Source organism: Zeugodacus cucurbitae, chromosome 2, assembly GCF_028554725.1.
Source record: "Zeugodacus cucurbitae isolate PBARC_wt_2022May chromosome 2, idZeuCucr1.2, whole genome shotgun sequence".
NCBI classification, from domain to species: Eukaryota; Metazoa; Arthropoda; class Insecta; order Diptera; family Tephritidae; genus Zeugodacus; species Zeugodacus cucurbitae.
The window spans coordinates 2,886,362-2,908,396 of NC_071667.1; the positions used below are offsets into that span (position 1 = coordinate 2,886,362).

The 22,035-nt window shown below is 35.2% G+C and overlaps 4 protein-coding genes across 9 annotated transcripts; 2 read left to right on the forward strand and 2 right to left on the reverse strand.

Annotated features, from left to right (window-relative positions):
- The first annotated feature begins 5,148 nt into the window (after positions 1-5,148).
- On the forward strand, positions 5,149-8,946 carry LOC105221625 (uncharacterized). Its single transcript, XM_011198742.3, has 2 exons — positions 5,149-6,823; positions 7,599-8,946. Exons 1-2 carry the CDS (start codon positions 5,730-5,732, stop codon positions 8,545-8,547), a joined length of 2,043 nt encoding a protein of 680 aa, XP_011197044.1. The 5' UTR covers positions 5,149-5,729; the 3' UTR covers positions 8,548-8,946.
- LOC105221624 (ribosomal protein S6 kinase delta-1) lies at positions 8,853-13,177 on the reverse strand. 4 transcript variants are annotated; one of them, XR_008471467.1, is made up of 6 exons: positions 12,952-13,177; positions 12,109-12,889; positions 11,109-12,048; positions 10,396-10,615; positions 10,045-10,336; positions 8,853-9,992 (listed from the first exon to the last, which is right to left on the reverse strand). XR_008471467.1 is itself a non-coding variant. In XM_011198741.3 (6 exons), exons 1-6 carry the CDS (start codon positions 13,045-13,047, stop codon positions 10,103-10,105), a joined length of 2,211 nt encoding a protein of 736 aa, XP_011197043.2. In that variant the 5' UTR covers positions 13,048-13,177; the 3' UTR covers positions 8,853-10,102. The 4 variants fall into 4 exon arrangements, 3 of the variants coding, with proteins under 3 accessions (XP_011197043.2, XP_054088049.1, XP_054088041.1); XM_011198741.3 differs by having other exon boundaries at positions 8,853-10,336; positions 12,109-12,447; positions 12,508-12,889; XM_054232074.1 differs by having other exon boundaries at positions 10,064-10,336; positions 12,952-13,176.
- An 876-nt stretch (positions 13,178-14,053) lies between these two features.
- On the forward strand, positions 14,054-18,838 carry Cp190_1 (centrosome-associated zinc finger protein CP190). 2 transcript variants are annotated; one of them, XM_011198740.3, is made up of 4 exons: positions 14,054-14,297; positions 14,684-15,128; positions 15,192-17,555; positions 17,672-18,838. In XM_011198740.3, the coding sequence occupies exons 2-4, from the start codon at positions 14,727-14,729 to the stop codon at positions 18,722-18,724; spliced, it is 3,819 nt and encodes a 1,272-aa protein (XP_011197042.2). In that variant the 5' UTR covers positions 14,054-14,297; positions 14,684-14,726; the 3' UTR covers positions 18,725-18,838. The 2 variants fall into 2 exon arrangements, with proteins under 2 accessions (XP_011197042.2, XP_028893587.2); XM_029037754.2 differs by lacking the exon at positions 14,054-14,297 and adding an exon at positions 14,356-14,506.
- An 832-nt stretch (positions 18,839-19,670) lies between these two features.
- Positions 19,671-21,906, reverse strand: LOC105221622 (zinc transporter ZIP1). 2 transcript variants are annotated; one of them, XM_011198738.3, is made up of 4 exons: positions 21,157-21,906; positions 20,863-21,112; positions 19,921-20,299; positions 19,671-19,855 (listed from the first exon to the last, which is right to left on the reverse strand). In XM_011198738.3, the coding sequence occupies exons 1-4, from the start codon at positions 21,594-21,596 to the stop codon at positions 19,842-19,844; spliced, it is 1,083 nt and encodes a 360-aa protein (XP_011197040.2). In that variant the 5' UTR covers positions 21,597-21,906; the 3' UTR covers positions 19,671-19,841. The 2 variants fall into 2 exon arrangements, with proteins under 2 accessions (XP_011197040.2, XP_054083627.1); XM_054227652.1 differs by having other exon boundaries at positions 20,863-21,103; positions 21,157-21,902.
- Positions 21,907-22,035: the final 129 nt, after the last annotated feature.

Below are 22,035 nucleotides of genomic sequence, written 5' to 3' on the forward strand. Positions count from 1 at the left end.
CGACTTGGCAAAGAATCGACCGATGCCGATGCTGAATTTTATGGCCGATAATGGCCGATGCCGATGCCAAGGCCGATAAATCAGTCGGACTCTAATAATGATTTCTGTTGTTATCTTAATAAAAATTGGTTTGAACAGTATAGTTCCCTTATATCCAATATGGTAAAATCAGTATAAACCTTGGTCTAGTCCCCATATAACTATTTTAAGTTTTACCAATACCTGAAAAAAATTCGATGTAAGTATGCAGGACCTAGGGAAACTGACTAGGATTGACGATTCTGGAATAAAGTTCGCCTTAGGCACGGAAACTTTCATATTCGGTATATGGGTGTCTGATAAGATACATATATTCCGATTTCAACCATTTTTTTTTTAATTGTTCACATTATCTCAGGAACGTATCGTTACATGTACCGCATAAAGTAAAAAGTTAACAAGCTACTGTATGCTAATAATAAACGTATTCATAAATGACTCCAAACACATTTGACTGTCTATAGATATTGGTCGAAATAGACGATCGCATGCAACAATTTATTTTCCCATTCCCATTCCTGGCGAGTTATGTTTCGAAAATTGCATGTAAGCAGCCACCAAACAATCTATGTGCTTAATCAACTTAGCTATGGTGACCCATCATTATAACTTTAACTTTTATTGCCACCATTCCTTTATAGTGCCACAAGTCATTGAAATCATCACCCCATCCCAAGCGAGCGAACGGAATACTCGTATTTATATTCAAATCGTTTCATCGATCTTCTGCATAAAACATCCGAAGGCAAAAAGTAACTTGAACACAGTTTGAGGCCCATATGTCACACAATATAACATTTAAGATAAACTCCCCCTATGCAAAAATTGAATACATTATAAGAGTTTGCTCATTCATATAGGCACACAGAGACCTACGCGTGTACCCTTCGCGTGAGTGCGTGGTGTCCGGAGTGCCCTTACATAATAAATATTCCCTTCAACGCTGCCAAGCATTGCATACCGCCAAACTGGCAACCAGTAAAGAAGATCACACGAGAAATGAAATACTCGTAGTGAAAAAAGGTTACGATCGCTCGAGTCCCGACGCAACGTCGACAGTCAATCAAACTCAGCATGACACGCGCTACTTTCGGCTTGTAGGAAATTTGGGAAATTGCTTGCGATTTTCAACCCTCTAATGGAGTGGTAAGCGTTTGTGATGGAACGTGAAACCACAAAAAGTGCCAGCACATAGGAACAGTGAAACATTCACACGCATAACATATATTCACTAGTATTTGGAATTGGTATTTTTCACATTCAAATTGCCAAACAGCAATTCGCTGTTTTTTTAATCAACATATTTAGCAAAATTTATTTATATTTTTTTTTTAAATAATGGCTTTATTTAATTTCATTAAGACATTATGTTCTAATATTATTTGCAAGGTAAAAAATAGTTTAGCATTCAAAATAGTTTGTAAAATAATTAGTATTTGAATACCAAAACCACACTTCAGTGGAAATATAATATATGTATAGAATGAGTGAGTTTTGTACAATTATTTATGTAAGCGAAACACTGTGCCTCCGCGGTAAAACTATTTCAGTGCTGACATTTAAAAACAGTTCCATACAAACGTCTATTATTAAAAAACATGAAACGCTATAAGCGGTGGTTGATATTTTTATATATGTATATACATACAAATATAAAGTTTTGTTTCTTTTTAATTTTTAAAATTCGGAACGAGCGCAACACGTGACCCACAGCGGAACAACTGACGTGAACACCACTCAAATGGGTATCTTTCCTTGCTAATGAGATGGAAATAAACATAATACTATTGGAACCCGAAAAAAGAGGGTCAAACAATTTATGCACTTATGTATCTCATATAAATACAAATACAAAAGATATACTATATATGGGCAGAACCTAAAACATCGAATTTGTAAGGACATGGGAAAAATGTCGGCTGACCTAAAAGCACTTATAACTTAAATTGCACTACTCAATCATGTGTATGTGTGTTTGTTTTTAACGAATTGAATTTGCGGATGGAAACTCAAAGCTGGCATTAATTTTAGTATTATGCAATTTCTACAATGGTTAATATTATAATATTATGAAACTGCTGATTTCCTAATGATGTAAAAAAATTGTAAAATTCGTGTAAAAACTTAGTTAACTCTTCAACCTGGGTAAAGATAATAAAATTAAGATAAATCTGATTTTTGGTTACTTCATTACTAATTTTATTACTAATATGAGATGACGAACACATAAATACATAGTATATCAATAGCCTCTGAAATCTCGACAAGATAATGAAATTGAAATGAAATAAATGATAATCATTATTATGCATGTATATAATTTACCAGATATTCACCATGCGCCAAATCTTGGAAAAGACCCGGGAGAGAAGAATCGATACTCTCCACCTTTTCATCGAGGAAGCGAAGCGTATGGGTCTGTTGATGAATTAGGACAAGGCGAAATATATCTTGTCATCAAACAAGCAGTCAGCGCACTCGCGTCTTGGCTCCCACGTCTCAGTCATAACTTTGAAGTCGTAGATACTTTCGTCTACTTGGGAACCAGCGTTAGCAACACTAACAATGTCAGCCTCGAAATCCAACGCAGACCCACTCTAGCCAACAGGTGCTACTTTGGACTGAGTAAGCAATTGAAAGGAAAAGTCCTATCTCGACGAACCAAAATCAAATTCTGCAAGTCTACAAGCGTGGACGATGACAACATCCAATGAGATGACTTTTGTTTTCGAGAGAAAGGTTTTGCGCAGGATTTATGGTTCTCTAAACGTTGGCAACGGCGAATACCGCAGACGATGGAACGATGGGCTGTACGATTTTTACGGAGACATTGAAATTGTTCTGCGAATAAAAAGACATCGGCTACGCTGGCTAGGCATGGACGAAAACACTCCAGCTTTGAAAGTGTTCGATGCAGTACCCGGTGTTCGAGAGTACCTGGAGGAAGCCGCGGAAGAGGACGACGCCAGTTGGCGCCAAAAAACAAAAAGGGGGAATGAGTGGCGGTGGAGTCTGGTGGATTCGGCTATAATCGTTTAAAACGGTTCCTACGCCAAATATCTTTTATATTATATATATACATTATTATACGAGTTTTAGCAGTATAAGGATTCCGATAAGTTAGATTATTCTCAACTTATTATATACATAAGTGTGTATACAATTGAACTTCCATAACTCTAAGTTCTTAATAACTCAAACTTTTAAATTGGCAATAGAATAGCAAGTTCCTTCCATAAATAGAACTTTTCGACCTGGGCAGAATTTTAAAAGAGTCCCTATATCGTATGGACAAAAACATGATATTACACATATGGATTGCATAAACCATGTAACAAATGCATGGTATGCAGACGTCAAAGGCCAACAAAAGCAAACAGCAACAAACAAAATTACAGAAACATGTTTTAATGTAAGTACATACAACTTTATGCGAAGTAAATAAATAAAGCTGTGTATAAATCTATGTTTTACAGCTTTTTGAAAAATCGTATGTTTTAATGAAATTTCTATAACGCGAAATTTTTTGGTGATTCGAGTTTGGGAAGTTCAACTGTATCTGTATGTTTCGTCCTTCAAACTCCATCTAACTAATTCGTGTGATTGTAAATCCAAAACTAAAGGTCGGTCAACTCATGAGATCCTTATGCATTCATTGAATATTCTCATGCCCATAAACAACAACTATGCGACGGCGTATTGTAATTTTACTCATTTTCGCTTCAAAAGTCTTTCACCAATTGACAGTTGAGGGCGCGCAAGCGCTCACGCAATCCATCTTTGCCCGAAAATAAACGTTTTTGTGTTCTATTGACACCCCTAAATCTCTAGCCGCATGCTTATGCATTGCAAACATAATGTTTAGGCATTTTCAACGCTTCTAAGCATTCCTACACTGACGATACATACATACATCCATATAATACAGGAAGGGGGTTACACTATATGATACCAGACACAAGCAGTTCGCATGCCAAATTATAGCAAACTTGCAGGAAGTTTTGAATGGTGAGAAAACAAATACAACCAGCAAATTCATATACTGCATATAGCCCATTAAAATGTCGACTCAATATAAACTATTTGACCCAGTAGGAAAGTTAGCAACTAAATTTGATTTGTATTAGCTGAATAAACACTATATTATATTTACATATATTAGGTAATTAAATAAAAAACAAGTTGTTTATTAAAACGAAAATGTTGCTTGCATTAGATATTTTATTACTATATGGTATAATCGACCTTCTCGGTCTGTAACTTTCAACTGACTATTGTTGCGAAATAATAATATTTTTATCACAAATAATAATAAACGACAAACCATTGTCGATTTTCGAAGCATTTAGTCGTGTTTAACCGTCAAATTCCAAAAAGAAATTAAATTTATTAAAATATAATAATATACATTTCTCAACTTTTACACGATTTTTTTGCTCATAATTTGTACATGAATATTCGTTTCACATCGAATTTTTCCACCAGGGGTTCAATACACATAAATTCATATATACATACTTGTGCAAGTGTACATAAAGCAGCGTGCGTGTATAATATGCGCGAGTACAAGCCAATAGTGAAAATCAACATTTTTTATACTTACACTCCTTGCACTCATGGAAATACTATCGGCTATTGCGCTCTTACGTACACTAACGTATTGGCTAGTAAAAATACGGTTCTGCGATTCGTCCACCCTTAAGTGCCTGCAGTGTATGCTACACAGCGTGCGGTCAGCCATTGCAATGCTCTGATTGGTCGAGCGGCAACCAAAGTCAATTGATAGCTAAATTGGGTATAAAAAGGCAATCATCGTTTTGTGGGCACAATTAAGGGCACAGACTTCACTAGAGTTAGACACGCGTTGTGTAAAGACGGCTGCAAACGGTGAAATCAACTATTAGTGATCAGCAATACGCGCTTACGACATATAGATATGTGTTTCGTGTGTATCAAATAGTAGACTAAATTGTTGAAAAGTGTTGAAAGTTTACTACAGCTACAAAAAAAACTAGTTCTGTTTTAATGAATTGACTTAATTCCTTTAATTAAGGCGCTTTGGTGACATGTATTAAATTCGCCCGAAAGTGGGAACACTGCAAAAATATGCATCATATAAATTGAAAAAGGTTCCGGAAAACAGTGTGTTTAAGAATAGCGGTACAGAGACTCCCGAACGCCTGAATATCCGATTGTGACCAGTCTGCGATGAATGCAATTAATTAATTTACAACAATTTAATTTTTTGACCTGCAAAATCTGTGGAGTGGTTAGTGTGGCGCACAGTTATCAATTTCTTACAATTGAATTAATTGGTTTTGATTTAATTTTCACGCGCTCATTGATTAGTCCCATTGGATTAATTACAGAACAACCATAAACATATGAGTACATAAGATATATTAACACCTTATAGTTAATTGAATGGTTAAAAACAGCTGAGAACACCTACATTTCCAAGAGCGCCTGGAGTTATAGCCTCTTCCAAGTTATTGAATAAATCTTACTCAACCAACATCCTTGGGTAAATCTGGAAGAAATATATAAAAACATACATACATATACATATATCTATATGTAGACTTGAACTAAACGTTTTTTAAAAAGCAACGACAGCTTGAGGTTGTAAAAAATCTTAACAAAAACTCGAGTTATATATTCGTACAAACGCTTTTACTTGTACATTACTGATGTTAGACACAAACTTTTGCGCCAGCGCCGAGGTAGTGAGTGATTTTCAAGTAAACATGGAGCACACCACCTTCGATGATCAAATTTTCAACGATTTCTCTGGTCCACTAAGCCCCTTGGGCGCCAAACCCCTAGCACATAATGGCAACGGTGTTAACTCCACTGGGACACACGGCATACATCCTGTCATGCTTGGACTACCATCAAACTCAGTACTACAACACAATAATAACGGCGAACTCTGTAACCAACGTTTACCCGATTGTAATACACTGCTGCCAGGTGGTTCGCCAAAGCTAGATCCTTATAAGACGCCAGACTATGGTCAAAAACTGGAATATAGTTCAGTAAATAAAATGGGTTGCTATTCGCCCACTCAGAAATATGAATATATTACCACTATTGCGCCCAATGGCAATAATCCGCACAAGCTCGATCATCACTCAACCCATCCACAACAATACTCGGCCACACCACCTCCGGCACCAACTAGCGGTGGCGTTGCTAGTCCTAATGGCCTGTTGCACCACAAACAATTGCACAATCCCCATCAAACACCTATGCTAGGTGACTATCACACGCACATGTCAGCCAATGGCGGCAAAATCGATTACTCGCCAAATTCTGTTGCAGCAGCTGCTAAGTTGGAGTATGAGCAGCACATGCAGCAATTGTACGGCTCCAGCCCCCACCACGCACCACATGCACACGACAGCAATGTCGGCACGGTCACACTCAATGGAAATGAGGCTGCTCAGCAAGCAAATGGCTTAATCCCTAGCAGCGTAGCGCACAGCGGCACCAGCGACGGCGTCCTAATTAATTCCAACAATGGTGCCACAAGTGTTGTGGGTGTTAATATAGCTGCAACTAATCAAGCATCAGCAGGCAATAACAACAAGCACAAGAAAGCAGATGAAATGTGTCAAATGGCATCATTAAGTTCTAATAGTGGAGAGGTGAATTCAAATGGTAGCGGCAGCAGTGGATCAAGCGGCAACTCCAACGGCGCTCAATCATCAACACCGGCGGCAAAAAACAAGAATGACAAAAAGAAGAATGACCCCAATGGCATCAAGAAAAAGAAAACTCGGTAAGCAATGAAATTAATATTATTATTACCGCCAATATTGGGATGTAGGAAATCCATGCCTTTATCTAGCATTTTAATACCGCACTTATCCGCACAGTACGTGGTACTTATTAGTGGTTAATAGTACACATTATTACATACATACCTAGAGTTTATTACTACGAGACTAACTTATATTTTACGAGCGATTTGTGATTATTGACAAACTTACATATGGAATGAATTGTTATCCAACTACATTTACAAGTGTTGAAAACAAATTAATCGGAAACAGTGAAGTTATACCAACCACCGATTAACGCAGATAGTACAGAGCATTTGTTTATAACGATTGGATAAAATATATATGATATTGTATCAAAACGTAGATTCCAAAAAATCTATGAAAATATACATAAGTTCCTCCAAGTACTCAAGGCTGGGTTTGAAAACAGATTCGACGAATCTAAAAAACCCGATACTTATCCTCCTCAAAAATCCATAACTCGAAAATAATAAAAGAATCTATATGCTAAAACTAAATAAATGCGCATATATAGTCGGTTGTATATAGTGAAACATATAAAAATTGGTTATTATTTCACAGAAGAAAAAACACTTCTAAAACATAATTCTATCGATAACGTACTAAAACTGCAATTAACATTTAGGAAATAGCTTAACCTTTACGTACCATAGTTTATTTAACCAAAAACAATAGAGAGTTATAGGAAATAGATGAAATTTACCAAATTATTAATATATCTCTAATCATTTGCATTGCGTTTACTTTTAGCACCACATTTACTGCCTATCAACTGGAAGAACTAGAGCGAGCTTTTGAACGAGCTCCCTACCCCGATGTTTTCGCACGTGAAGAACTCGCCATTAAATTAAATCTTAGTGAGTCGCGCGTGCAAGTTTGGTTCCAGAATCGTCGAGCCAAGTGGCGCAAACACGAGCCACCACGTAAGACCGGCTACATTAAGACAAACACACCACCAACATCTTCGATGAACACAACTCTTGGGCCACCATTCGCTACTTTCCCGCAAACCACCACGGTCACTCCGCCTGGGAGCATGGACAGTTGGACAAGCTACCAACCGCCATACGAATTGAGTCCTCAATTCAGTTTGCTTTCACCTGCCGCCAGCCCATACGGAACCTACTCAAGCCAATATGGCACGTACGTTCACGAAAGTCAACTATTCCCGATGCGTCACTTTGAATATGGCAGTCCGCCAAGACTGGAAATGAATGCGCCCAACAATGGCGCAGATGATGGCAGTGTGTCGCACAAAATGCATGTCACCGAAAGCGGTTACGGTTCATCTGCAATCGATGAGGCCAGTGCATCGGCACATATGAGCGATCACAATGTCGTTGTGATGCATCATCAGGTCACAAACAATGGCAAGTATTTAACCAATGAAGAGGCTAAATATGTAAGTGTAGGCGGTGTAACGCACACATTGAATCCATTGGATCCACATCAATCGAATGGTGGTTGTCACATAGCCGATACACAATCACACACTCATGATGGCAATATAGCGATAAAACAACAACATTATGGTAATATTGTTGCTGGATCGGTAAGTTCTCAAAGCATTGAAGATCCGTGCAATGATGGCACCACTACTAGTATACAAACCGTGATCAAAAATGAGGATCACGGCAATGGGTCAAGCCAGGGCGCCAACGTGACACATAGCTACGTGTTGCCGCCTTTTTTGCACTAAAAGAAATGCTCTCACATCGCAAACAACACCAACAATATCAAAGAAAACCACCAATATCAAACAAATTACCGACAGCTGACCCACTGATGCCCGACACTCTTTGTCGACGAAACATGCAACGGAATTCGAGCCACTTACGAAATTACTTTCAGCGACCCATTTGATCGCAATTGCGGCAGAGAAGTTCAATGGGCAGCTTCTGTCAAGTATATGGGAAATTAAGAAATTAATGATGATGAGCATTTCAACGTAAATATATTTTAGATACATTTTATTTTCGGTTCCTTTTCAATTTTAAGTATATATGTACATGCATAAATGTTATGATGCTATGCATATACGTATGCATGGCTGTATATATGATTATGTGCACCTATAAATATGTTGTAGATACATAAATCCAAAAAGAATGAAGAATGTGTAATTAAGTTACTGAATAGATATACAAGCAACAGAATCCACAGTCTTGCCATTTTATCATATAGTTAATATATGGTAGTTGCATGGTCTTATGCATAATTAAACTATTAGGTATAGAAGTAGAACCGTAGGACCGTAGAAATTAATAGAATGACAGTGAAACAAAAATCCAAGTTCGCAATTGATTTCAATTTGGTTTTGGAATATCACCTATTATAACGCATTCGTATGTGCCTTATTACGTTATTAAAAATAGTTTAGAAAAGTGTTACTGATGTAACATTATCATATATGTATGTATGTGCATAAGATCTTAAATTTATTCTGAAAATACTTTAGAATTAAGGATTCCTGTATAAACACTATGAAGCAGACTTTAATTTTAAATATTTCTTTATTAAACTGTATTCAAATGTTTAACTGTTGTGAAATTGACAATATTTTTCTTTATATATTATTAATCATACAATTTGTAAAATATTTAAATATTTAAACAATTTAGCTTTTCTACACACGAATTAAAATGAAATCACACGTTTCTTTTTTTTGGAATAGTATTTACATTTCTAATTAAGGTTTTTAAATATTTTGAGAATATTATAAATAACGAAAAAAACTCCTTAGGTCAATACTTTTAATTTAAATTTGTTTGTACTTTCTAATAATTAATGTATTTAAAGTTTAAGAACAAATAGATAATAATTTATTTAGAAAATTTTCACTAAAGGGAAATAAAAAATAATATTGCTGAAATTGTATTTCTTTATAACACGGCTGTAGTTTATCGAAAGTCTCCGTTTCTTTCTAATACTATTTGGTAAAGGCTTATTTCAATTAGTTTACCGAAAACATTTAGCGATAAAAACATACCATCTTTTATGAAAAATATAGAATACAGTACTATGAAGAAATAACAAATCATAACAAATCATAACGAAAAAATTAGTTGAGATGGGAAGATTGTTTTAGGACAGTTACTTCGCTGTAGCAACTACTCTGTTATTCAGAAAGAATGGTTTTCGAGCCTGCAAAATTTGATGATAAAATCACTTAAGTTAAAACTTTATAATAACATACATAGTACATGCGTACATACATATGTATTTATGTTACTATTTTATGCTTATTTCTCGTGCTATTTGTAGTTGTCAATAACGTTGTGATTCAATCCACTGCGTTGCACAATCTCCCAATCCGTACCAATGAAGAATTCATGTTTTTGTATTTGATCATAATCCGCGCGATTCTCTGGTGTTTGTTGCAACAGCATTTCTATCAAATCCTTGGCACACTCCGATACATCAATATTTTCAGGATATTGTACAAAACCGTACAAATCAATGCTGCCAGGATGTGCTAACTTGAAGGGCTAAAAAATAAATTAATTTTTAAAATTTCTTAAGCAATACATTAATCTAATTATCTTACAATTCCAATAAGTAACTCGTAGAGTATAATACCATAACTCCACCAATCCGATTTAAATGTGAGTGGACGTTCGGGAGCGACATAGTGACCGTCTAATGCTGTCTGGCTGTAAGCTTTGTGCATATAGTTATTGGAATCACTGAGTCCTTCATTTTGATAAAAATACGTGAGCAATAATTGACCTTTTGAGCCAAGTAGCAAATTATCCATGTGGAGATCGCTAAAATCAAATAGTAAATTTTCTATAAAATCTATTTATATAAAATGTTATAAAACATTTTTTCCTGTTATTTCTGTTGTGAGCCAAATTTATAGAATATTTTAACAGCGATCGTCTAATGGTTGGAAGAGTTTTTTCCGAAACTAATATGAAAACAAAGACAATAGTTGGCGAGGTAATTGTGGGCTACACCGGATATGTTCAATAAATGTACATAAGACTATCCAAAATACGCTGTTAAAGATATAAATCAAGATACCTGCACATCTATATGTACCATTCATTTGAGTTATTTTAAAACGTTTCTAAAAACTAAATTAATCATCCGATTTAGTTCATATTCACATATTCATACATAGTATATCAACATAATGTATGAACTATTCCGACCCTAAAAATCAATTCTGTCTTCGATTTTTACTATTTAATATTCGAAAGCCTCCCTTCAAGAAACTCCTAAATAATTAAAATGATAATTTTGGTTAGCACGCACCTTAGTATGACACCTTTTCCGTGCAAGCAGTGTATAGCTACCGCTAACTCTCGAGTCCATTGTTTCAAACTAGCTTCTGGAATTCTTGAGAATTTAATAATACTCTTATTATTGGGAGAAGATGATTGACACGTCAAATTGTTTAGGCATGCATCACTCGTTTCATTCGATCCCTTTGTTGTATCTTCCAATAGCTTTATCTGATTTAAAGTTTTTGACACTGATTGAAGCAGTTCATGCGACGAACGCACTAACTCTTTGAATTCTTCTGATTTTGAAGGCACTAAGAGTTCATTCCTCGCTTTAGCTGAACTAGAAAAACTAGTATCTTCTACACTACCTCTACTGGTACTATATGAGCTTTCCGCCACAACTTCCATTGTATTGGGGATATTGGATATTTGAGGATCCACATCGTCCGGAAATAAAACCGAGAAATTATTACTTCCTTTCGACGCAATCGTCGGTGTATATGATCGCACATAGTCATACAGACGTCCTCCTTCCGCATAATTTAATAGCAAGAAGATTTTCTGTTCGGACTGGAAAAATGCCAATAGATCTACCATAAAAGCTACATGCTGTGGCAAAAACACCGTTTGTGTAGGGATATTACTGGATGGTTTTTCAATTCCTTTCATCACGTATGTTGATCGCGGTTCAGGTTCAGTTACGCAATAAACCTGCATAACACTTTCCCCCAGAATTTTCAAGACTTTATACTTCGCCAAGTGGTTCCATGGACGTTCGAGATACACAGACAGTTTTCCAGCAACTGCACACTCTGTCACATCAATAGATAACTGAAAATTCTTTCTACCGTGCCAATCTCTTTCGTTGGAATTATCATCCAAAATTTGTGCATATATGTCGTCAGCTCGTGCAAGGTATTTTGAAATTTTAGCTTTTGCAATAAATTTACGTTCATCATTGGTATCATCTTGAAAAACAAAAAAAAATATGTTCTGATTTATTTTTAACTGCGAATTTAAGATGTTACCTTTCGAACCAATCAACAATAGTTCAACGCCTCGCTTATAACGCGCATGTGCCTCCTGAAATTCTAAATTTGCTTCTGCCTGAACTGCTTTACTAAATTCCAAGGCTGCTTCATAAATATAGTCACTGTCTTCACTTTCAATTGAAGCCATAGGAGTTAGGAAACGCTTGTAATCTTGGCAACGCGTCTCCTCCAGAATGACCTCATCGTTTAATATTGGTTCTTTCACATTTGCATTATTTTCATAATCAATCAAATTTGTTTTTTCTGCAACAGTGCTCCGTGTTTCTTCATTTTCAAATTGTTTTTCCAACGAACCAAGTGGGGCAATGCTAACGTCTATGTCATAAGGGTCATAAAGTAAATCAAGTTTATCACATATTTCAGCTATCGCCCCACCTTTTAGGCCCTCTTCTGTATACAACTGATGCAATGGTGACCCCTTTTTGGTGACAATTAAATTATTTAGACAACCATTTGCAATTCCTCCGGCAACGCTTTGCTGTGCTTCACTAAAGAACTGTGTGAATGCGTGACACTTATAAAGAGCTGGGTGTTGAGCAGCGAAATCCAGCAGTTGCAATATATATTCCTTTCGACGGCGTATAACATTTGCATCGAAACGTTTAAAAAAACTACAATCTGTAGGTTCAGGAAGTTGTCCTGGTAATTTGAGACTACGATGACGACGGGATAACTCTCTATGTAAACGTTTTATATCATGAAATCGTTTCCAAATTGTTAAGCAGGTTAGAGCTTGAGGTAAGGTCCTTGGAAATACCTATTGAAATGAAAATGGTTTATATCCCTGAAGGGTTGATAAAAACATATTTGAATAGTTACGATTGAAGTGATTTTGTATATAGTATAACCGGCTTTATGAGTTAGCGTGTCCGTGACTGTGAAGCTATGAATCCAACCTCCAAGATTAGGTGTCATTTTATCCACATTATTTTCTTTATATTTATTACAAAAACTTTTTCAACAAAATTAGACAATTTTTATTGATATACATGAAATCTGAACAATCCATTGTAAACATACATATGTCACAGTTACAATGCTACCATATTTATGTGTTTAATAAGAAACAACAACCTTACCGACATGCTACCTAACTTAATATATTTATTTTATTTTCGGTTAGAAGATTTGTTATATATATATATAGCTATATATATATAATATATAGCAAGAAACTTATAGTTTTCAAGGTATTTGCATTTAAGTTATTAGTCAATATTAGTACCCATATCCAATTTAACCCTAAAATAGTGGGATAGTATCCTAAAGTTTCCTTAATAAAAAATAAAATTGTTAAGAAGATCAGCAAATAAGTGGAAATATATATAAAATACCCAATTGATATGTTGTGAATATTGAGTACGATATTATAATTACACTTCAGTCAGATACCCACTCAGCGTACAATTGTAAAGCTGTTTTGAAAGAATAATTATTAAAGTGTTTTTAATAATTGTTGAAGAACAAAATATAAATAACGTAGCTTATACATTGATACCAAAAAAATATGGAATTTATTTTTCTTAAAAGTTGTAGTGAATTTAATAATTTATAAATATTAATTTGTAAGGTCGAAATTGCAGAGACTTTTTTCATGTTTATTATTCCATTTGGTTCGTTATATAAATTTCATTTGTTTCTTGTAAAAAAATCATTAAATAAATATTTATTTTCAGTTCATTTACATTGCATTCAAAGAAATTCTCATTATTTCCTTCAAAAATATCGTTAGTGTTCACTGTTTCAATGATAACGGAATTTCGATCATCTGCAAATTAGTTGGTTAAAAAACACCTTGATTTTGCTTTTAGTTAGTAAAGTTTATCGTGTCTTCATAAAATGTGAATGGTTATTTTTCCAATACACACACCTTAAAATGGCGCATAATGGCGTTTCGTTCATTCTTCGTAAAGTCGCCATATTGGTTCTTGTTTTCGGAAAACATTAAACGACGAGTAATTTTTTCGTTTTCTTTACATTTTCGTAGGATTCATTTTCAGATTGCAGCGGCATAGTAAAATGCAAAAGCGGGTTAAATAAATTGCCACAATAATAAATGTTGTAAACATTTTGCATTCGAATTTTGACGTTTTATAACGCGGAGCCGTTAAGTTTTATCAAGAATTATCTTATTCAGAAAAGAAACGAGAGTGGAAGTGATACAAGTAAATCAATAAAAATTTTAAAATATGTATTCTTGGAATAAATATTAATACCACATTATGGTAGAAGTTTATAATAGTTTTATATTAGGATTGAAATTAATGCACTAGTTTTATCTATTATAAGGACCTCTGGTAGTGCTACCAATGTATATACATGACTGGTGCAGTACAGTTTCTCGTACCTCGCATGAGTACGCCGATTTAGTTAGGTACTGTCAAGAAAGTGAATATACGGACACGCAGTGGGGGTATAAGCGTTTCAACAAATTTTATTGTGCATTTGATATAATTTTACTTTTGCTATTATTTTATAGTACATAAAAAATTGCAATTATGATATTCTCTGTGATTTAAAAATGAAATTTACCTTAATGTGTATTTTATAGGTGTTAAAATTTCTGTTCTAATCTCGAAATTCGCACCTTTACTATGGGTGAAATCAAGTCAGTGAAAGTGGACAACTGGGGTGTCTTTTTCCTTCAGAAATTACAAAACTTCTTCAATAAGACCGACTACTGTGATCTTACACTACAGTTTCGAGACAACTCTCAACTGAAGGTCCACCGCTTAGTGCTTAGCGCTTGCACAGATTATTTCAACGTCCTGGAGCAAACATGCGAAATGGTAGACGATGCGCTCATTATGCCTAATGAATTGCAAGCCGATGTGGTTGTACCTATTGTAAATTTCATGTACACCGGAACGTTAGAATTCGAGCTCAAAATGTATGGAAAGCTGTTACGAACAGCAAAGGATATGAATATGACAGTTTTACTAAAGTTGTTGGAAGCACACCGTCGTACAATGGAAGGAGTAAACCGTATGCAACGGGTATGTACACATATTATAAGTATATATATAAGAAACAAACTAATTCAAAATATATATTTGTAGCCGCCTAGCCCAAAACCATTGCGTCGTCGAGTGCCTGTAGCTGGAAATTTGCCTTCACAGCAGCCTGGCATTCAACAACGTCGTATATTAACGTCACCAAATAGTGTTTCTGGTGTTCAGCGTCGTATTGCTCAGGCAAAGGCGAGTAGTACTAATCCATCTCCATCAACTCCTGCTAATATACAAAGCCAATACCGCCAACAGATAGGGTCAACTTCTCTAATAAAAACAAATATTGGAAATAATAACTCTAATACAGGACAGTGCCGGTCACAATTTGGTAACCAGACCATACCTGAATCACATTCAACTACAATTAAACAAGAGCCTGAAGAGACAACTGCAACATCACCATTTGAACAGTTACGTAAAGGTTATAACAATAATAAACGACCCGCTAGCAATACTTTGATATCTCCGCCAACAAAGAAATTAAATATTGAAGATGTAAAAGAATTTGCCGAACAACAGCGAATGAGGAAACAGATTGCTGCTGAATTTGGTGATGATCAAGGAGAGTATGAAAGTAGTATGATGGAAGACGACATACATAATGACGATGATGACGACGATTTAGCTACTTCATCTGCCACAGCTGCACCGTCGGCCATACAGCCATCCACATCGCGTCATACTCAATTGCAACATGGAGCCACCACAATTACCATTAACCAAAATGAGAAGCCGCCTACTATTGTCGTCAAAGATAGTTCCAATTCCAAAATGAATCATGCTAAAATCATCAAAGAAGTGCTACGTCAGTATCCACATTTAGTAAAGAGTAATAAAAATATCAAGTTAAAGATTATGCCCAGCTCTGGTGACCAACCCCAAAAAATTATTGTAAAGAAAGAACAGTTGGAAGGCATTACTGGTAACACACAAAGTCAGTCTTCGTCCCCATCTCAATCAGTGCTGCGTGGACAAACCTCATCGCAAACATTATTGAAACCAATGGAGAAGTCTCAAAGCAGTGTGAATCAAACAGCATCACAGCAGCCAGTACAACCGAAAGTATCACCAACACAGCAGAAAGATTCAGCCACATCAGTAACGTCTACCAATCTGAGCAATGTTGACAGCGCAACGTCATCGTCAGCGCCCGCTCAAAAACGGCGAATTGATAGTAAAACAATGCATGCGTTAATTGCATTAGGGGCAGAAAATACCACTGGTCCTTGGCTGTGTCTCCGTTGTGGAGTTAATGGACGTCCCATAAGTATTCCATCGTATCGGGGCTTCCGTCGCCATTTGATCAATACACATAAAGAGCAAATTGATCCAGCTCTATGCGAGCATTGTGGTTGGCGTTCAAGCACTAAACGTGAACTTCATTTTCACATGGAAGTTGAGCATAAGGTAAAGACTACCTCATACACTTTCCCACAATGCTTGTTGTGTTCTAATCCGTTTTTAGACACAAACACACTCAATCAGCATATGGTTGAAGCTCATCCAGATGAAAACAAACAACAATGCATTTATTGTAATAAAATATTTGCGCGTGAACTACAATTATATAATCACATGAAAACCTACCACAAGAAGCAGGCTCTAGAAGATGGCATTATAGATTATTCAGATGAGGAATTTTCGGAATCGCAAGACGCTAGTGAAGATACAAGAGCGACAGAAGTTGCATCGAAAGAAAAGAAAGAATCAAAGATTAAGATAATTTCCGATATAAGTTTACCCAGCGCCGGTACGATAATCAATATGGAGAGTAGTAACGTTTCTACTGGCATAAACGCACAAATCGGTATTGCAGGTGATCAACAAGAATTTATGGAAACCAATGATAACTCCATTATAGCATCCGAACCCAAATTCGTTACTGTTGATGGCAACGAAATGGTGTTAACAGATGAGCAGCGACAGGAGATAATGGCACAATTAAACCAAGACCATGGTGGTGGTGGTGGTGTCGTAATGGTATTAAATGAGCCCACTGAGTATACTACGGAAGCAACCACTTTAAGCACTCATCAAGACAATGTAGAAAACAGTAGTGAAAAGGAACACACAGCACAGGATACCAATCCCGAACTTGAGCAAGAACATGAGGACGAAACTATGGAAGAAGAAATTGGAAATATAGCAGCTGAAAGTTCAACTGCAGTTGATGACTTTGACGACAGTCAAATTTATAGAGAACTCAATGATGCACAGAACACACACGACAACGAAGACGGGCTTACAGGCATTGTCAATACAACAGCAGTTGCTGGAGACAAAAAAAATACTTCCAGCGGAAGTGCATTGGATGAGAGCAAGGAATCAGTAGAGAATTTGGAATGGGCGGAAAACTTGATTAGTGCTCATGAGATGGCTGATCAAGAAATAGAAGCTGAAAAACATGCTAAGGTACATACGAATATATACCGTTATATTCCAAAAATAATATTGTATATATTTAAAACTTTCCATTTAACTATTGATTAATATATAAATCATTTATCCAATCTAATCTAATATTACAGGAAAATAAAAATGTAGATTCCATAAATGAAAAGCTTAAAGAATTGACTGGCGACTGGTCAGAGGACGAAAACGACGAAGAACAAGAGGTTCCAGCAGCAACTCCAGTGTCAGAAGTAGATACAATAGAAGAATCTTCTGCCATTATTGAAAATATTTTGGGAGATAAAGGTAATACTGTTGAACCCAGTAAAAATCAAACTACGCAGGAGGACGTTAAAGCTGCTGAAAAATTAGACAATAAATCAATGGAACCAGATAAAGCCGACGCTGAAAGTGACATTTTAGATGCAGCTGAAGACAACGCCATTCTTCAAGATGATGATCCCACATACACAAATGCAAACGTGGATGATTCGAAGGGGGATGAAGATGATTTAGATACGTTAATGAAAAATTTACATAAGGAGGACACAGATGCAACAACTGAAATGGAAGGTGAGGAAAAAGAGAATGAAGAAGAAAAACCGAATGAAGTCGTCGCAGATGATCATGATGTAGCAACTCAAAAGGAAGAGTTTACTACTTCTTCAAAAGACACAATGGCAATTGAATCTGACTATATGTCAACAGAAGCAGATAGAACAGATAATACTATTAGTGCTACGGGGGCCAGCGAAAGTTCACTTCAACGTGATGTGCTGTTGGAAGAACTTTCTATAAAAGAAGAATTTATTGCAGAAAGCTCTTCAGTAGAAACTAAAGTTATAAAAGTATCGTCCGAGGAGACTCCAGAATCTTCTACAACAGTCAAAAAATCAACTGATGTGGTTGAAGCCTCCCAAATAGACGAAGATAAAGATGCAAATGAAGTTATGAAAGAGAAACCCGAAACCGAAAATGATCGGGACGATGCTAACATTAAAACTGACGAAAAAGCCATACAAGATGTTGGTACGGGAGCCAGCGAAGCAAGCAAAGATAATGACGAATTATTAAAAACATCAGAACGCGTTAATAGTCTTATTAGCGAATGGGGTGAAGATGAGGAGGAAGAAGAGCAAATAACTCCTCCTACGGCTATAATCACAACGGAGGAGGAAGGAACTCTTTGAGATCTAGATTTAATTGCAATGTAAGTTTTTAAACGGTTTAAGAATGATTAAATATACATATGTAGCCGTAGATATACTACATACACATATTCATCATAAGCTGTTAATTTATTTTATATCTACTAAATATGAAATAAAATTCGTGCTACGTTATTTTATAAATTAATTGAATGTAACTTGGCGCACCATTTACATTTGTCACAATTTGGCCATCGGCAAGTGTTATTCTATTGAAATTTGTTGATTGATTTGACCGCAAAATTAAGAAGATTAAATCTTCAAATGTTTTTCATGAATTAATATTAAAATTATTATAAAATATGTTTCGTTGTAGAAGTGATTTGTTTTCACCAATCGTGTGGAAAGTTTGAGAAAATCCCACATGGGTTTATGTTTGATTTGGATCGATTCATTAAAAAAAATAAATAAAAATTATGTGAATTAGAATATTGTATATACTTATCTGAATCTTACGTATATATTGCAATTAACATATTTAATTATTAACACATACTTATCTAGATATTCTGGAAATTTCCTAATAAGCAACAATAATAGTAAAAATAGTTTGTTTATTCATGTCGCCTCTGCATATAAATATACAAATTAATTTTTAATAATAACTTGAATTAAGCGTGCCCGAGATTACTTTTTAAACTTATTTACTAACTTAGCCTATGAATGTTTACCACCTTATCCTTTCCAACGGTTTTGTAATAGAGTGAAATCACTATCTGTATGACCACACACGGAATCACATATCCACAATTAAAGCAGAAAATGGTAAATTCATTTGAAGGATTGCATTAAGTAATTTCTGATACGTTTGTCAAAATATCATATGTTCAAATATTATTTAAATTTTACAATATAAATCTATATTTGGTGGAACATTTATGAAATAAATAGTGAGTAAAACCGATCATAAGTTTATAACTGATGTGTAAATTCATTAAATTTCGTTAAACAGTGAGTGTAAAATAAATTTATTAATACGTATCTACATATGCTACTACAATAAATACATATTTATAAAATCACGACCTTCTATTGCTTTATAGCCAGACAAAAATATTGGAGATTAGCATCAGAAATTAGTTATAGTTGAAAACTTCTACTAGCTATCGTCGTCTGAACAAAATAAAAAAGTTATCACATATATGTATCATAAATAGTATGTATATTTTAGTACTTACCATCCAGGAAATAGTTAATTAAACACATTAAAGCGAAGCCACCGATAACTGCCAAGAATTGTGCAAATCCAGCTGCTTTTCGTGTAGCGTTTTGATGCCAACGAGATTTTTCTCTTGGTATAACCTCGCACACGGTTACATAAAAAAGCGTACCACCAGCGAGAGCTTGTACAATTGGTAGCGCAGCAGTCGACCAATTCGAAGGAACATCGACTACGATCATGCCTACTCCAATGCCACCAATAGCTCCCAATGCAAACACTGCTATGCCGATAAAATATTGGCGAAGGCTTGTTTGTGAATTTGAGCGCAACTCTAATCCTAAACAGAAACTCATAACGAACTTGTGGCATGCGACGGCCCCGAGCAGAAAAAGTACCTGAAAATGATAAAACTAATAATATATTTGATGGCACGATTATGCACGTGGATATTCTGTAAAAAGAATTCTAAAGCAGCTACCAGTGCGTATTACATACAAGCTCAACAATGATAGATGTATTTATCTCGACTTTTTTATTAAATAATGATGCTTGTTTATTTACAACTAAAAGAATATCTAGGCCAAGTTTGTTGGTATAGCATAGTGATAATAGCCATATTAAATTTTTTTGCTGAATAATACACATAAGCGTCAATGCGCAGCGACTAGAATTAAGCATGTTCTCTTATAAGATGAACCTCACAGTTGAATCTTATTTACATGCATATTTGCATAATATAAGTTTGTAGCGATAGTATAATTTTAGAATTTATTGTATTTAATAAACCAATGAAACCAAAATTGCTCTAATAGAAAATATGATCAAAAAAATTTTAAAAGCATTCAAATATATATCAATTAATGGTTTCATTGTATGTAAATAAATGTGATGTAAAATAGCAGAACTAGCGAGTTGTCATGACATGTGGACGAATTTACGTAAGCTTCAAAAAATGTACCTTTCTGGAAGAATTTTGAACTCCGATTGCGAGGCCTTCGATCGCTGAATGTAAACATAATGCCACGAAAAGACCCAAGGTACCAGTCATAGACTGGGCACATGGTTCTTCATGACTCGTATGACATATTCGTGCATTCGATTCAGCAATAACAGCTTCTTCTGCACAATGCGATGTGTTATGATGTAAATGTTGGTGAGCTGACTCATTGACAGAATTATTTTGTTGCCGTTCCCCATAGCTATAATAACTAAACTAAAAACTAAAAATTTTCACATTTTCGTTTAAACTTACTGGTTATTTTCATAACGATCATGTCTATCACTCAAAAGAGGGGTAGTGTCCGAAAGCAAGTTACTATTTCCGGGATTGTTGGTTCTAATGGAGACAGTGGAATGAGAATGTGTGTGCTGTAAAGCTTCACCAAAAAAGTAATGTATGAATTCATCAATAAAATATATTAAAAAAAATCCTCCACAAATTGTTATTTCCGCAAAGTTTGAATCCATTTGTTTGCGTACTTCTGGCAAAATATGAACTAGAGCAGTAGCCAAAAGTACACCAGCTCCGAAGCATAACAATAATGATAAAGTTAGAGGAAAACGTCGACGATTCTGTTCCGAAATAACTGCAGGAAACATTCCAAACAATAAGCTACCAACACCTAAAGCACACATAGCCAAAACCTTTTCCGCATCTCCACGATCTGCACTACTATTATCTGAATTCTGCATTACGAAAACACCGGTGATACAACAATATTTTTAATTATATTTTTTGGAATATAAACCATAAAATACTGTACATATACTATTTGGAGCAACGATCAACTATTACTAATAACACTCATCCAAATGCTTTCAACTATAGCATCAATTTTACAATGTGACAATGAACGATCTAATAACTCTGGTTTAGTTGAAAAATGAGAACAGAATTCACCCTAATCACTCTAATCTTATCAATATCTTCTCTTCTGATGTTTTTCTTATAAACATAAATAATTAAAATAATGAATATGTAAATAATGCGAACATTATCAAGTGGTAAACATAACATTAGATATATTAGAGTTGCATTTTAAATGTAGTTTTTTATGGAATTTATGCTATTTGTAACACTAGTAAAATTACCTATATTTATTTATTCTATTACATATGTTTTAAATTTAAA

What these genes read in the sequence shown, in the direction of transcription:
- LOC105221625 (XM_011198742.3), top strand. Translation starts at nt 5,730, where the DNA reads ATGTTAGACACAAACTTTTGCGCCAGCGCCGAGGTAGTGAGTGATTTT. An exon ending in ATCAAGAAAAAGAAAACTCG is followed by an intron (nt 6,824 to 7,598) that starts GTAAGCAATGAA and finishes GTTTACTTTTAG; the next exon opens with CACCACATTTACTGCCTATC.
- LOC105221624 (XM_054232074.1), bottom strand. Translation starts at nt 13,047, where the DNA reads ATGACACCTAATCTTGGAGGTTGGATTCATAGCTTCACAGTCACGGAC. An exon ending in GGAAAAGGTGTCATACTAAG is followed by an intron (nt 10,616 to 11,108) that starts GTGCGTGCTAAC and finishes ATTTGATTTTAG; the next exon opens with CGATCTCCACATGGATAATT. An exon ending in ACGAGTTACTTATTGGAATT is followed by an intron (nt 10,337 to 10,395) that starts GTAAGATAATTA and finishes TTTATTTTTTAG; the next exon opens with CCCTTCAAGTTAGCACATCC.
- Cp190_1 (XM_011198740.3), top strand. Translation starts at nt 14,727, where the DNA reads ATGGGTGAAATCAAGTCAGTGAAAGTGGACAACTGGGGTGTCTTTTTC. An exon ending in GAGTAAACCGTATGCAACGG is followed by an intron (nt 15,129 to 15,191) that starts GTATGTACACAT and finishes ATATATTTGTAG; the next exon opens with CCGCCTAGCCCAAAACCATT. An exon ending in AAGCTGAAAAACATGCTAAG is followed by an intron (nt 17,556 to 17,671) that starts GTACATACGAAT and finishes CTAATATTACAG; the next exon opens with GAAAATAAAAATGTAGATTC.
- LOC105221622 (XM_011198738.3), bottom strand. Translation starts at nt 21,596, where the DNA reads ATGCAGAATTCAGATAATAGTAGTGCAGATCGTGGAGATGCGGAAAAG. An exon ending in GATCGTTATGAAAATAACCA is followed by an intron (nt 21,113 to 21,156) that starts GTAAGTTTAAAC and finishes TTTTTAGTTTAG; the next exon opens with TTATTATAGCTATGGGGAAC. An exon ending in TTCAAAATTCTTCCAGAAAG is followed by an intron (nt 20,300 to 20,862) that starts GTACATTTTTTG and finishes TATCATTTTCAG; the next exon opens with GTACTTTTTCTGCTCGGGGC.